Here is a 15127-nt window from a genome sequence, read left to right as displayed (position 1 = left end):
ATTTCTGCTTTCTGCAAAACCCCTAGGCACAGGCACAGGGGACAGGCGGGGGTGGAGCGCCCCAGCTCTGGGGATTCCTGCGCAGGAGGTCTGGCTCTCTGCGAAGCAGCCCAGCTCAGCGCGCCCTCCAGCCCCCGCCAGCCTGCAGCCAGCAAACGTGCCTCAAAGCCCTCGCTTCACCCGCTAGGAGTGAGCTGAGTGAGAAGCAGCGCTATTTTTACCTCCCTGGACGCAATCCTTTATATTTATTTGAAGAAAGGACATAAAAGATTAAGAAGGAAATGCTTGGCCTTACTTTCTCCCGGAGGAGGGGGTTGGAGTAGGAGGGGGAGTGGAGTATGTAAGATTTGCGGTGGTAGAAGTAGGTAGATTTCTCTGGCTGGTTGTTTTCTCCAGAGCATCTTTGTCTCTGGCCAGGAAACCCTCTCATTCTTTTTCTTCCCCTCTGGCTAATCTCTGATTGCCAGCCTTCCTCCTCTCCTGCCCCCACCTCTGAAGATGCCACCGTCACCTCTGATGCTGCCTGGGATGCTGCATCACTCTGCTGCTTTCCCCCTTCGCTCCCCCCGCCCCCCCTTCCCTCCACGATAAAGCATGCGCAATGCGTCCTGTGCCTGGCAATAGCAACAGCATCAGTATCAGCATCAGCATCAGCATCAGCATCAGGACCCGAAGGCGCGCTCGGGCGCGCTCTCGAGGGCGGGGCGCACGCCCGCTCCGCGCGCCCCCGCGCCGCTCGCTCTCACGCGCCGTCTCAGCGTCCTCAGCCCCAGCAGCAGCCCCCGCAGTCGCTGGAGCGGCCGCGCCCGCCGCAGGGAGGGAGGAGCATCTGGGGAGGCTCCAAGTTGGCGGAGCGACTAGGACCCCCGGACTCTTCAGCGGCCGCCCGGGAGGGGCTGAGAGGCGAGCAGGGGAGGGGGCGCCGCCGAGCCTCTAGTCCCGAGCCCCGAGCCCCGACCCCCTGCCCGCGGCCGCACCATGCGCGCCGGGTCGGCGTGATCGGCTCCGCCCGCAGCCTCCCCGCAGCCTAGCCCGGCGCTCTCGCCCGCCACACTGAGCGGCGCCCGGGAGCTATGAGCCATGAAGCCGCCCGGCAGCAGCTCCCTGCGGCCGCCCCTGGCGGGGTACAGCCTTTCCCGAGCCTCTCGCGGCCCCTCCGGCGGCCCCGCCGGCCCGGCGCCTCTCCGCGCCCCGGCCCGCGCGCCGCCCTGCCGCCTGCTCCTCGTCCTTCTTCTGCTGCCTCCTCTCGCCACCTCGTCCCGGCCCCGGGCCTGGGGGACTGCTGCACCCAGCGGTGGGTATGGCCCCGGTGCCCTGTGCATTGCCTTGCCCGCGGGGCCCTGCAGAGGAAAGCGAAGGGCACGCGGGTCCGTGCGCTCCGGACACGTCCCGGGCTCGGCCTTTCCCAGCCACCCTGCCTGCCTCTCCACCCCGCTTTCCCCAAGCCCCGGTTCATGCCAGTTCACTTTCTGAAGTCCATTTCTGTTGCATTCACTAAAAACCCGTTCCAATTACTGCCGGTTCCACTGGAAGGTATTTAGTGGATGCGGGGTCCCTCAGCGATCTCTGCAACTTGGCAGAGGGGAAACCAGTGGCCGGGAAATGCAGCGAGGGAGCAAGTTGCTTCTTGGGTGGAGAGCCTGAATGCGAATGCGGGAGGACCTAATGATAATTAGGGGTAATGCGTTGTTTCCTCAAATCGCCTACTGGGTTTATTCACTGCCGTAGGAATTAAGGTGGGGGAGGGAAACTTTGGAGGTATAAACCTTTGGTTTGTAATTCTCAAAATGCTTGTCATTATAATGAACAGTTAAGATAAAATGATAGTCAATACATTGATGATTGGAAATCACTGGAAGCAGAGAGCTGGCCTTGGCAGAAAAATAAGGAATTGGAAAGCTGCCAGGATCTCCTTCCCTCTATGGCAAAAGATTTTTGCTCATCTCAAAGTTTAAAGCAAAAGGAATTGCCTGTTTTGTTTAATAAATCAATTAACAACCCATATCCATGAATTCAGCACTCAAGTTACCTCAGGAGCGAGAGTTCTTAGCTCTCGGATGGGATACTCCTAGTCAGAGTCCCATGGAGCTCCTGTAGACTTAGAGAAGGGGTGGAGATGAGGGTCAGAACCTCTGGGCATGTTCATTTAATGTCTTCTTCAAGTCCATGCCGCCCACCACCCCCATCCCCCATATTTAGAAGTATAAGACTGGTTAGAAATGTACATATAAAACACAAATAAAAAGAAATAGTACATTACTGTCTAAGCCTCATTGGCTGTTAACCTATCCAGGCCATTTCACTGTTGCGGTAACTTGCTTTGCTGTTTCTCTACTTCTTACCTGCTTATACACAGAGAACTTTGTTTTTGCAATTAATGGAAAAACACATCGTAGTACTTATGTACTTAAAGGGTATATGTGTGTATTTGTGTATCTTTGTGCGCTCCCTCTACCTCCTCCCCCCAGCTCCGCATTGGAATGAAACTGCAGAAAAAAATTTGGGAGTCCTGGCAGATAAAGACAGCACATTGCAACAGCATAACAGCAGTAATATCAGTTACAGCAATGCAATGCAGAAAGAAATCACATTGCCTTCAAGACTCATCTATTACATCAACCAAGACTCAGAAAGTCCTTATCATGTTCTGGACACAAAGACAAGACACCAGCAAAAACATAACCAGGTAGGCATGGGTCTGGGTATGCAAAAGGAGCTGCCATGAAGAGTTTTCCTTTGAATTGATTTTCTGCCAGAATCTGATGTCACAGATTTTACTGCAGCATTTTATTGGTAAATCAATTAATATTACGGTAGGGAAGAAACTGGAGGAAATAAACCTGGGATCTCCTGTGACAGGATTGCTGTTTGTTTTTTTCTCTCTGACTCTCCTGTGGAACTTAAATTTTCTCATGGCTTTTAAAATTCCTAGCTGGAATGTGGTTCAGGTGTCTTTCAGTTGCATTGGGCACTGAGCAGGAGTTGAGTGAGCATGTTGATGGTCCTGACTTATATCTGTGAGGCTTTATATAAGGGTGCAGTGTTCTTCCTCCCATGATGAAAACTGCTTTCAGGTCGCACACACAAGATTGCTGTAACAGGCTGTTTGCAGATTCCCTATCAGTTCCTCACTTAGAAATTGAGTGTTTAAATTTAATTTTAAATTTCTTTAATTGATCAGTAGGAAATAATGCTCTTTTTTTTTTTTTTTTTTTTTTTTCCTGATGTGTTTTCAGTAGGCAAACAATTTGACATTTGAAAAGATAATGGCAAACTGTGTAAATAATGTAGAGACCAGTTGGGGCCAGCATAGTCTTTCAGGACTTTATCTGCATTCATTGCAAGTGGTTGCTTTACTTTGAAGATGGTTCAGAAAGTGGCACTGATTTTTAAAAAGGCATTCAATGGAAGATGAAGGGGCTTCATGTTCAAAGAGTTTGAAGGATCTTTTTGTCTTGCTTACTGTTCTTTATTTGAGTTAGTAGTATTTTGGACAGATTTACACAATAGGTCAATCATCAGTGCCTCTTTTCTTCATCAGGACCAGAGAATAGAGTCTGTATGTCAAGAATTTACTCTGGGCTAAACCTGTCCAATGGTGAAAAGTATTGTCTAAGATCTAGAATTTAAGAGAAATATCTGTGGTTTATATCACTGTTTTTGTTAGTCTTCTGAAATATAGATAAGTTGTAATGGTATTTACTCCCATTTTGCAAATGGGAAATTAGAAATTTAAGGCTCTTGGGTGTGTTTCCCAAGATTGTAAAACAGCTAATATGAAGTTCAAGAAGCCCGAGTATTTCACTTTTATTATTTTCTACAAGTCAGGTTTCTGAGAAAATGCTTCCTTTGTATTGACTATTATGGGAGCAGTTAATTTTGTTTCATAGTATTATGAAGTGGCTGTTACCCATCTATGACATCAGCTCCTACGTAACTTCATGGGTTGACTCCTGGATCCTGCCTGCCCATTTGTCTTGTCGATAGGAGGAGTGGGTGGTGACTTTAAGGAGGAAGAATTGAAAAGCCTTTTGATAAATGCATTGGGACCCATTTTATGGCTTTCCTAATTAAGGAGATCTTCTACGGTTGAATGGCAGGTTCTCAAACCCCAGTGCCTTTGCATCGGGTGCTGGAGGAATAAAAAACAAACAAAACCAAAAACTTCCTTAAAGCCCATTCAAAGAATGTTCAAGCCCTCCTGAGCTGAGACTAAAAAAAAAAAAATCTCAGTGGAATATTTTTATAACTCAAATTGTGGAGGCAATGGCTGATGCCTGCCTACTGGTGGAAACTTATGTGGTTTGTTGGGTGGAACACGGTTTGACTACTCTACACTTAATTTTTATGGTAATAAGTTTTGTTAAACTTTCTCCGGCCACTCATATAAATTTCTCACTGTGAAACACATACTTGCAGTTGAAATGATTCTTCTCCATTTCCACCCTCCATGGGGAGGGGGGGGGGCTGTTCTTTTATCTCAGAAAAAAAATGTTTACATGGAAATGATATATGAGAGCATTTTTCTCCTTTTCTTATGAGTTTAATTGAACAAACAATTGTTGCACATTTGTGCAAAGGAGTAAGCTAAAGATTCAGAGATACGAGATAAGGAGTACAAGGATGAACAAGACATGGTCTGTCCTTCAGGTGACACAAAAATGAGATAAGCAAGATTCTAAAAGGTGCTTCCATACAGGTATAAACAGTATCTTGTCAGGAGGCCCTGCAATTTCCCTTTGTATTGTGATTTCCTTTTTTTTGTTGTTTTTGTTTTTTTGTTTTGTTTTGTTTTTAAGCCTCTCTGGAACTAGTTGACAAAAAGTATGCCATATGTTTTCTGCTGTATCTTAGGATGACTTGCCTAATAATAGTGATGAGAGATACTTGTCGGTTTAGCTGCTTTACAAATGTTTCAGCAAGAGAGAATCTATAGAATGTCGTCATTTTTGGTTTTATAAAAGAAGTTTTGATTTTAATATCTGTGTATTAGGTACCTTTTTTCCTCTCCTGATTTCATTGCACTCCAGCATATTTTAATGAATGCCTTAGAAATGCTGAATCACTGTGCCATTCTCCTGGATCCTTAGATTGGGGGGTAGAGGTGAAGGGAGAAGTTCCCAGATCTAGGTTGCAAGGCAGGACTTTGTATTTATTTCATAAATATTCAGGGTTGATCGGTCCTTATTACTTTACAGCTGTGAAAGTGAAAATGTTATTAACTCTTTCAAAATTTGTGAGTTTAAAAACAGATTGTGCAGAGCACCTATGTAATACCAGTGTTTCTGAAAATCTGAAAGTTCTCTTTGTCAGAGATTGTCAGGAGGAACCTTTTTATCTCTAGGCAGGGTGATGTATAACTTACTGTCCAAATAGCCACTGTGGAGAGTGACAGTAAGCATGCTTAATAATCCTGCTGGGATAATAGGCATAAACCAAGATGCTCCATTGCAGATGGGGCATGTGGTCACCTCGGAGCTAGATGGTTGTGTTCCCTGAGTTTTGGAGCTTACCGCAATTCAGGTTTCTTTGTAGACAGTTTTGTTTACTGATGAATTATTGTAATTTTTTTTTTTTAACTTGCTGGGAAGTCAGTTTACCACCTTGTAGATGTATAAGGATATGAAATGGAAAAATTCAGTTTTATTTTGTTACCAAGACTTGTCTTTTTTATGTGTAGAGATTTGTATAAGCAAAAATGGAAACTTATGATTGCTGAATGTAAGCATTTTTGAACCACTAATGCAATGTGTTAATGCAGTGGGCTAGACATTTTAAAAAGAGGGAGAGACGATTTAGATTTATTCATTTATTCATTCACTCATTCATTCATCCATTCAGAGATAATCCTATGAGGTCTGTTTCTAAGGAAGTTAATGAGCTTGTAGTGGAGGAAAAATAATTTTCCTTTGACCCTTCTAAATTCTTGGCTGAACCTGCACCGTGCAATAAAAGATTAACAGGAGGAAAACAAACAGAAGTTTCTAACGTGTATCTCCTCTATTTACTTGGGAGAGACCCAGGAAAACTGAGTCTCTCTCCAGAAAGGCCCACAACACTAGTTTAGATAACATCTCCAGCTAGAGACAAAAGAGGATGTTGGGGTGAGAGGTGGGGGCCCAGGTGTGGGATGCTGTCATGAAAAGGACCATAAGCAATGGCAAGGTAAGTCTTCGCCTTCTCCACTGCTGAGGGTTCCTAGAGATTTAGAATCATTGTCTTCTTGATAGAGAGAGAGAGGGAGTGAAATAGAGAGACCCTTACAAATGGAGATTTCTTATAAAATGTAAATGACTCTTACAGAAGGACTTCTACTCCCGTTTTCAAAACTTCTCCTGTGTCGGCTGTTTCTTAGAAATAATCAGCCTAAAATAATCCTTATGCCAAAGAAGCTTATTTTAGGATGGTATATTCTCTCCCCCTCAAACCTTTTCCTGAAACTTTTCTTTAGTCAAAAATTACTTGCTTTGCATCCTACTCCCTTAGGATTCTTTTCTCTTCCTGTAGGGAAGGGATGGAAGATGTACCCTATGCACAGCACGGGGTCTAGGAAAGACAGAAGTCATCTCCTTTGACTTTAGTTGCCCTGCACACAGAGCTTCCCTACTGTGCGGGTCGGGGGGGACGATGAATTAATTAATTCTTAATTAATTAAGACAATTCTTAATTCTTTTTTTTTTTTAAGATTTTATTTATTTGACAGACAGATCACAAGTAGGCAGAGAAGCAGGCAGAGAGAGAGAGAGAGGAGGAAGCAGGCTCCCTGCTAAGCAGAGAGCCCCTATGTGGGGCTCGATCCCAGGACCCCAGGATCATAGGGGTAGACCTGAGCCGAAAGCAGAGGCTTTAACCCACTGAGCCACCCAGGCGCCCCAATTCTTAATTCTTAATGGAATTAAGAATATGCAGATTCTGACCTGCAGAATGAGGGCGCACCAACCACCCGAATAGGGATCCTTTAGTACCTGAGCAGTCCTCCACCCCAGGTCGTGGATGAACAGGAGATAGAGAGCAGAGTAGCAAACTTCTACCACTTATGAGGCGGTTGCAGCTGAGGTTTTTAACTTTTCCAGGTCTTACCTCCTAAGTGGCTATTTTAAAGATACTTATTTATTTTAGAGAGAGAAAGTGAATGAGTTGTGGGGGGGCAGAGGGAGAGGGAAAGAGAAACTCAAGCAGACTCCCAGATTGAGTATGTGGCTCCATCTCACGACCCGGAGATCATGACCCGAGCCAAAAGCAAGAGTTGGATGCCCAACCGACTGAGCCACTGAGGTGCCCCAAAAGATTTTTATTTATTTATTTATTTATTTTATTATTTTTATTTTTAAGTAATCTCTGCACCCAAAGTGAGGCTTGAACTCACAACCCCGAGATCGAGAGTCATCTGTTCCACTGACTGAGCCAGCCAGGCACCCCCCTCAGTGGTTATTTTAAAAGGTGCTCCGGGAAAAGCAAAGCAGGAACTAAGCGTGGGAATCCTAAACTCAAGGTCTTATCTAAATATTTGTCCAGACTCTGGGTGTGAGTTTGCTTATCATGCTGAAAAACGCCTAAGCAGCGACTCAGAAACAACAAAAAAATGTTATTTTTCTCATCCCAGTTGATCCGGTGTTAATCTTTAGGATATTAAACTTGAGGGAAAATTCTAGGCACTGTCAGGATGGTGGATAGTGAAAACCACTGTCAGAGTTTTGGTCACCCAGCACATAAAACATCTGAGCAGAGCAAAAATGCCAGTCTGCGATATCAGCGGACAAATGAAGGTTCGAAATCCTGTCCATATACCATTCCCTTCTTTTGTTGAGATCTGGCCAAGAAAATAAAGCCCTTGGGTAAGGTTAAGGTAGTTGTTCAGTTACAGACTTGGGTGAGGTTATGAAACATGTGTTGGGCTGTCTTTCATAAGTTTCTCTGAATTTGTCCAGAATTATCAATATACATGCAGCAGGTGGTCCCCTTTACAGCGCATATACCTTCCTTGGCCAGTAAGTAATCTGAGGCTAAACGGTTACCCCAAACCGTCTCTGCTCAAGAACCACGTTGTCACTGCATTAAAATTAGGCTTTGGGGCACCTGGGTGGCTCAGTGGGTTAAAGCCTCTGCCTTCGGCTCAGGTCATGATCCCAGGGTCCTGGGATCGAGCCCCGCATCGGGCTCTCTGCTCTGAGCCTGCTTCCTCCTCTTTCTCTGCCTGCCTCTCTGCCTACTTGTGATCTCTGTCTGATAAATAAATAAAATCTTAAAAAAAAAATTAGGCTTTGGTGTAGGAGCCCAGTGTGTTCTGGCAGGGTGGCTGACAGGCTGGTGTTTACCTCAGTCATTTGCTTTTGGGTGCCTAATGCAACGGCGCCTAGCTCTCAGTCCTTGTGATGGTTATTACCATGTCTGCGCCTGACAAAATGTGGGTGAATGCTGTACACTTTTGATGTCAGGGAGGCAGAAAGACAAAGTAAGGTTTCCATCCAGTGGTTTGAAAGGGTAGTCCCAGGGAGACTAAAGACGGATGGGATTTCCCAGGGGCCAGCGGGCATGCAAATGCGTTGGAAGTGGAGGGAAAGAGAAGTGCATATACGGAGAACCACGTATGTGTGAGATGCCTCAGGGCCTTACGCCCACAGTGGACATCAACTGCTTGATCAGGGTACCTGGAATAAGTTGAGGTTTCCCCTGAATGGCGGGGCCTTGAAGCCCAAGACCATGGATATCGTGTTCCTGGGGACACAGTCTGGTTCGTATTCATCCACAGGGCACCGGTCCCCGGGGAGGTGGGAGGATTAGGAAAGGACGTGTGAGGGCTCCTGCCAGGTGCCACATGCTGCCTTGCAAAGTGTCCCGCATGGGAGAAGCTGAGCACTGCACAGAGCTGCAGGACAGGCTACAGGGACCGGTAAAGTGGCTTCTGTGGCCAAATGGGGGCGGAGTCAATAAATCAGCTGTGTAGACCGCTAATGGGAAAGAGCCTTTGTGGAGTCCAGTGACATGCCCAGCAGTTACAGCGGCCCTTCAAAGTGAGCTTTACCTTCTGCCCATTGTATAACAGTATTAAGACTATTGGAGGGCTTGAATGGGAGCTGTGAGTGGGGGCCGTAGAGAGGTACCCTCTAAGTGTACATCTTCCAGAGGGTGTAGAGGGGTCTGCGGTGGCAGCGGCAGGATCTGCAGCCGGGAAGGGGTCCTCTCAGTGGAAATTAACTTCACAGACTCCCAGGAGGATGCATAGTGTGGGCCGATCTAATGGGTGTGGTGAAGGCAAGCATCTGAGCGAAGGGTTTAAAGGGGCCTCCAGAAGGGTGTGAGATGTCCACGTACCTTGGCCTTCCCAAGCTCAAAGGTGCAACGGACAACAACTTGGCAGCCACAACTTCGCCTCACACCTGAGCAGCAAGCATAGCGATAAGCAAAGGGTTCGGGGTAAACATACAGTTAAGTGTGAAATGTCGCTCAAAGGGGTCAGTGGCAGGGAATTCATATAAACAGGTATCTGGTTCAGCAACCAAGTCCTGGGGAGTGCTTGCCCTCAGCAGCTGCTGCGACTTCCTGGGTTTCATCTCTGCTATAGTGGAATGTTGCAGTGTTTGGGATGAGGTTGTAGGTTTGGGCATTGTCACCTCCAGCATTGTCACAGGTGGAGGGAGCCATCTGGAGATGGGTGCCCCTCTCAGGAGGGGAACTGAAGGGTCAAGGGGTCTAGTAAGGTTGCATATATTTGGGGTGCCCAGATTAAGTTCTGCTTGAACCATCAGGAGCATTTATTGGTATCACAAATTCTCAATAAATTTTGGGGATCCCTGGGGTGCACCTCATAAATAATGAGGCAGTACTGTTCTCTAAGGAGGTCTCCATCCATAGATAGTAAGGGTTGGAGGGGCACCTGGGTGGTTCATTCAGTTAAGCGTCTGACTCTTGGGTTTTGGCTCAGGTTGTGATCTCAGGGTGTGAGATCAAGCCTCGCATTGGGCTCTGCACTCAGCGTGGAGTCTGCTTTTCTCTCTTTCCTTCTCCCTCTACCCCTCCTGCTCATGGATGCTTTCTCATTCAATAAACAAACAAACCTTTAAAAAAAATAGTAAGGGTTGGAGGCACCTATGTAGCTTGGTTTAAAGAAAATTTAGTTATATGCTCCTGACAACTTAACGTTTGGCTCTATATTACTAGAGAAGTGTCTGAACTACATAAGCCAGTCAGCCAATTAGGTTTGAAATTAGGGCCATGTCCTGATCAGCGCCCAGAGGTCAGGATGCTGGTGAGTATGTACGCAAGGCTGGTGGGCTTTAATAAAGCTAGAATCCATACCTAGAAGCTTTTGAGTACAGCCCCTCTAAGGGCTGGCTTCCAAGTCTTGCTGTCCACCCCCCAATGCCGCACTAGGGTGCAAGTGAGCGAGTGCTGTATGGTCCAGCAACTTTCTCTGGGTGGAAGAGAAGCCCCGTGATCCAGGTGGCACACAAGGCGCAGAGTAAGGCCAGCAGTAGTGAGCATCTGTATTTTATCATTGTGCACCTGTCCATTGACTGCCCCATAGTAAAGATTTATTGTCGGTCAACAGTTCAGAGGTAGCTTCCTTCAAAGTGCGGCAGGGCCGAGTGGTGTAATTGTATCGCCATGCTGTCATCTTCTGATGTTGCTGGTGTCAACCAGCCTGAGTGCCTCTTGCCCTTGTAGAGCTCCACACCATCCCTTCTGTGGGTCCAGTTGCAATTATTTTTACCTCCTTTGGGGAGGTATGGTTAGGAGAAATGAACCATCCAATAAAGCCACTATACATTGGACTTTCAGGAGGAATTTGCATATCAAGCTTGTAAGTGTGCGCCAGGAGCAGTATGGCGGGTCTGTGTTTTTCTAATGGGCCAGGACTATGACTAGGGTGTTATAGCTGACCACTTGTCCCTGATTAGGTCATCAATGAGTACTGGAAGGAGAGATGATCAACATTTTAAATCTGTAAAGAGACTCAAAAACAGTTGTGGAAAATGTAGATAATATTGTCCTGTAAGATGAAAGCATCAGATTCCCCCTTGATCACAATCACAGGCAGCATGGCCCAATGAGTCCACTTGGTGTGAGGATCATGGTGGCCATGTGGCCTAGAGTCTAAAGTGGTAAATGCCCCTGGCAGCCAGAAAGCCCATTTAGGAGTCTGATTACCGCCTTGTAACATAAGGAGCAACTTGAGAGATGGAAGTACCACTGCAGCCCTGTAGGAGAGCCCAGAGCTAGCCCAGTGCTCTGATTCACGAGAAGTCAATGAAATCCTTGATCTGAGTCAATGATGTCTGTAGGGATGAATGGGACAGGATGTATTTAGAAAAGAAAGAGATTATCTGCTCCATAGCGATGTTCCTGGTGGGTGTAGCAAGCAATAGGCCAGTAAAGGGATCCACACATGCGGTTGTAAAGTGGATAGTGCCCACTGATAGAGGAAATGGCCCCAGTGAAAGCCACCTATCAGAGACTACAGGGCATAGACCTGAAGCATGACAGGACAGTGTGCAGTGTTTGGTTTGGGAGCATAATTTGCTCAGAATAAGCAGAATGCCCTATGGTGGGTCCAGGTCACTGGGGCAGCAGCTCCCCCATAAGCTAAAGAGAATATGGGACCATTTGGCCAGGGAATAAGGAACAGGGAAGTGGTGACTAAGAAAGGTCAGAATGGTAGAGCCAAGGATTGATTGATGCATGTGTGCGGAGGGCCAGAGGAGGGCTGTGGTTCGGTGGTTCGGTGGTGGCGGTGGTAGGTGGAGCAACGGAGGCTTTGGTTGAGAATTGGTGGCAGAGAGCCCCAACTGGTGGTGACCTGGATTTGCACCAGGCCTGCCACTTTCAGGTAAAGGTAGTCCCTGGAATCATAGCCTTTGAATGTGCTGAAAGGCAGTAACCTTAACTATAACTAGTGCCTGGCCAGTGTCTCTTCAAATTGGGGCAGCCCGAATGGCATGGTGTTGAATGAGAAAATTATTCTGCTGCTGTTGGCTTGATCAATAACTTTATTCTGTTAGCAACTTCCCATGAGTCAGTAAAAATATGGACAAGAGGCTTGTCATCGGCAGTGGTGCTCTGCACAACCGTTTGTATTGCTACAAGCTCAGTGAGCTGCACTAACTCAATTGGCCATCTTTGATAAACATGGTGCCACTGGCAAAATGGTACACTGGCAAAATGGTACACTGCTGCTCTCCAGTGGGCTCCACTGGGTACAGTGATGGTGCTCCACTGGGTACGGTGATGGTGCTCCACTGGGTACGGTGATGGTGCCGCCATTGGGAAAATACACAGACTCTCCTTCTCATTCCATCAGCTCTTCCAGGGGCTACCAGAGACTTAGGCAATGAAGACATTGTCCATCAGTTCTTCAAGGTCTGTGGGCAGGGGACTGAGGAGTGGGAAAGCCATATCCTCCTGTAATTTGGAAAGAAACATCACATCGGGTTTAGCCTGTTCCTGAAGGTACCATGCCCATTTTATCAAAGAGGCATTTGTCGCTGTGTGAGCCATCGTCGGGAAGCATCCCTTGTCCATAGCATGATGGTAAGTTGGGTACACAGGAGAATGGACTCCATTACCACGAAGGCCTCTGTTTCTAAGAAAGGCAATAAGTGAACAAAATTGATCTTCTAAGGGGGCAGTGAGCAGCTATGAAGGGCAGCTGTACAGTGCAGAAGCCTGTAAAGCGGCTAGGAGGTGCCATGTTTAGTCCATGGGTAGAATCCGAGATGCATAGTGCATGGTGGCCAGTGCCTCAACCCCTGGGGATCTGGAGGTCAACTGATGGACTTGATCTTTATGTCAGCTGTAAGGCTGTTGAGCTCCTCCCCCCAAATGTGGAGGATTTGCATGTGGTTGCGTAAATGTATTTAAAAATGATGGGTAAGCATGGTATGTGTTGTTTCCAAAATATGACATGTTGAGCTTGCTATAGTTTGGTGGGGGGGCCAGATAGTTACCAACTGATGTTTAACCACAAGTGGAATTTTCCAGGCTTTAGAGGACCAATAAATACTCAGAAACTACACAGTTGTGGCTGGCTCTTGAATCTTAAGTGGGGCAGTAGCCCACCCTATGTTGTAGGTGGATCACCAGCCTTGTTGGGGCCTCTCTCACCCCATCCTCTGAGGGGCCGTGCATTAGAAGGTCATCAATCCAGCACCACATAGTGCAAGCAGACCATTGTAAGGGTATTCAGGTCTTGCTGGCAAAGACTATGGGCAATAGTAGACTGTTAAGAGAGCCCATAGGCAGCCAGGTGAAGGTATATTGGATGCCTTCGAACATGAAGGTGAACTGCTTTTGGGATTCCTTGGTGATTGATACTGAATAGAACCTACTAGCTAGATCCATCAAGGCCAAAGTAGTCTCCTGGAGCCCTCTGCATGTCCTTACTTAACTGAAAAATGGTGGGGATAGGATTCTGAGCTTCCACAATAGGAGTACCTGAGCACTTAAATTTTAGTAGTCAACTGTAGGGTGCTACTCATTAGTAGTGGGATTTAATATTGGCCAAAAGGGAGAATTGATAGGAGAAATGGTGTGTTTAATGACTTTTCCTTTAGTAAATTTTGCATTATAGACTACAATCTCCCAGTCCCTTGTCACAAGTGATATTTGGGGACTATTTACCATCTTAATCGGGAGCTGGCAGTCATATGGACTCCCAATGTACAGCTCCCACTAGAAAGTTCAGGAATTTGGGATTGTTCCAGATGGAACCACGGCATGTCAAGGCAACCATACCTGTAATGGGATAGGGTAGGACCAAAGAAGCCTTTAGCACTAAAAGATTTTTCATAAAGATTGTTCCAATAGTGACATCCAATGGAAATTGAATGCCTTCTACTCTTCTGTTATGCCTTATAGTTTGAAGGATGCCCCTGGCTTTATGTTTGGAGGGGTTCTTAGGTAGCACTGTAATTTGGGCTCCAGTGTCAGTGAGAATAGTAAAATGTTGCCTATTACGTGTGTCACAATGGATAATTACAGATGTTATTAGAGGGTTAAGTTCAGAGAACTGCCGAGGGCAGGGGCCTTGGCAGCAAGTTTCAGAGATAAGGATATGGGATTCCAGATCCTACTGCAGGGGCTGGAATGTTCCGAGAGGTGATGGCATCTGCCCTTGGTGGAATTTTTGGGGAGGAGCTGACAGTCCCTTGAGGTGCCCTCAGTGCCCAAGCAAAGGCTTCTAACTTGTTTTTGGGCTGTCCAGAGATGAAGTCATTACGGACACCAGATCTCCAGAGTTGCCAATACAGTGAGGCCTCTTGGTGACCTTGAGAGGGAGGGAGCTGGGTCAAGGCAACACTGGTCAGTAGGGACTGAAGAGGGGCCTAGAAACTCCCAAATTCCCAAAGGGCACCTTCATTGGGTTCCTGGCTGAGGGGGTAATAATGGGTTCCATTTGCCTTTCCCAGCAAAAGATTTGGGCTTCAGGAACACTCATTTTCCTGTCTAGCTACAACACTGATGAAATCTTAAGCCTGTTGTCCTGTATCTAACATTTTTATGGGTTATAACAGCATGGCCTTATAATGAAGGGGAGTGCCCTTTAAGAAGAACTTAGGTCCTGGCTCCAAGGGCATCTCCTCTGGGTTGGAAATGGTCAGGGGCTCTCTGGAGCATGATGTTCAGCAAAATGATATACTCATTAAACCATCTCAACTTTACACAAGAGGAGGTGCACTTTATCTGGAGCTGTCCACTTACGGTGAGCCCAGACTCACTCAATAATAATACGACAGACTGACGGGCCCAGTGCCAAGCCATAAACATTGAAGTCAGGAGAGGCAGAGTGTCATTCTTCTTATCCCTGGGGGCTCTGGAGGTGTGGGGTGGTCTCTTCCTCAGATTCATCCCCTCTTGTCTGGCTTGATGTATTTGGGAGTGCCCTTGTTGGGGTGACAAATCTGGGGGCTTTCTTGTGCAGCTCTCTTGTGCATCTGAGCTTCTGCAAGCAAAAGCTTGAAGCCAATCAGTGCCCTTCCTCCCTTCCCTTTGGACATATTTTTCTAGAAAATGTTGCATTTGTATCATGGCATAGTTAGGTGTCTTTGTTTTTCATTCATGCTGGTTGTCATTGGATGTTTTGTTAGGATGCTAGGACAGAGGCTGTCTCTTCCCGGGCTCATAGTTGCTG

General features: G+C 46.7%; 1 protein-coding gene across 2 annotated transcripts in view; it reads left to right on the top strand.

Annotated features, from left to right (window-relative positions):
* The first annotated feature begins 724 nt into the window (after positions 1-724).
* ADAM23 (ADAM metallopeptidase domain 23) overlaps positions 725-15127 on the top strand; it is a 177002-nt gene continuing 162599 nt past the window's right edge. Inside the window, exons 1-2 of one of the 2 annotated variants that reach the window (XM_059168273.1) lie at positions 725-1294; positions 2469-2686. In XM_059168273.1, the coding sequence (XP_059024256.1) occupies positions 1081-1294; positions 2469-2686 (432 nt within the window). In that variant the 5' untranslated portion in view covers positions 725-1080. The remainder of the gene's footprint in view (positions 1295-2468; positions 2687-15127) is intronic. The other variant, XM_059168274.1, reaches the window with a different exon arrangement.

This window comes from Mustela lutreola, chromosome 3 (assembly GCF_030435805.1).
Source record: "Mustela lutreola isolate mMusLut2 chromosome 3, mMusLut2.pri, whole genome shotgun sequence".
In the NCBI taxonomy this organism is placed as follows: domain Eukaryota; kingdom Metazoa; phylum Chordata; class Mammalia; order Carnivora; family Mustelidae; genus Mustela; species Mustela lutreola.
Note: the sequence above shows the minus strand (reverse complement) of the source record. Positions and strands in the feature narration are given on the sequence as shown.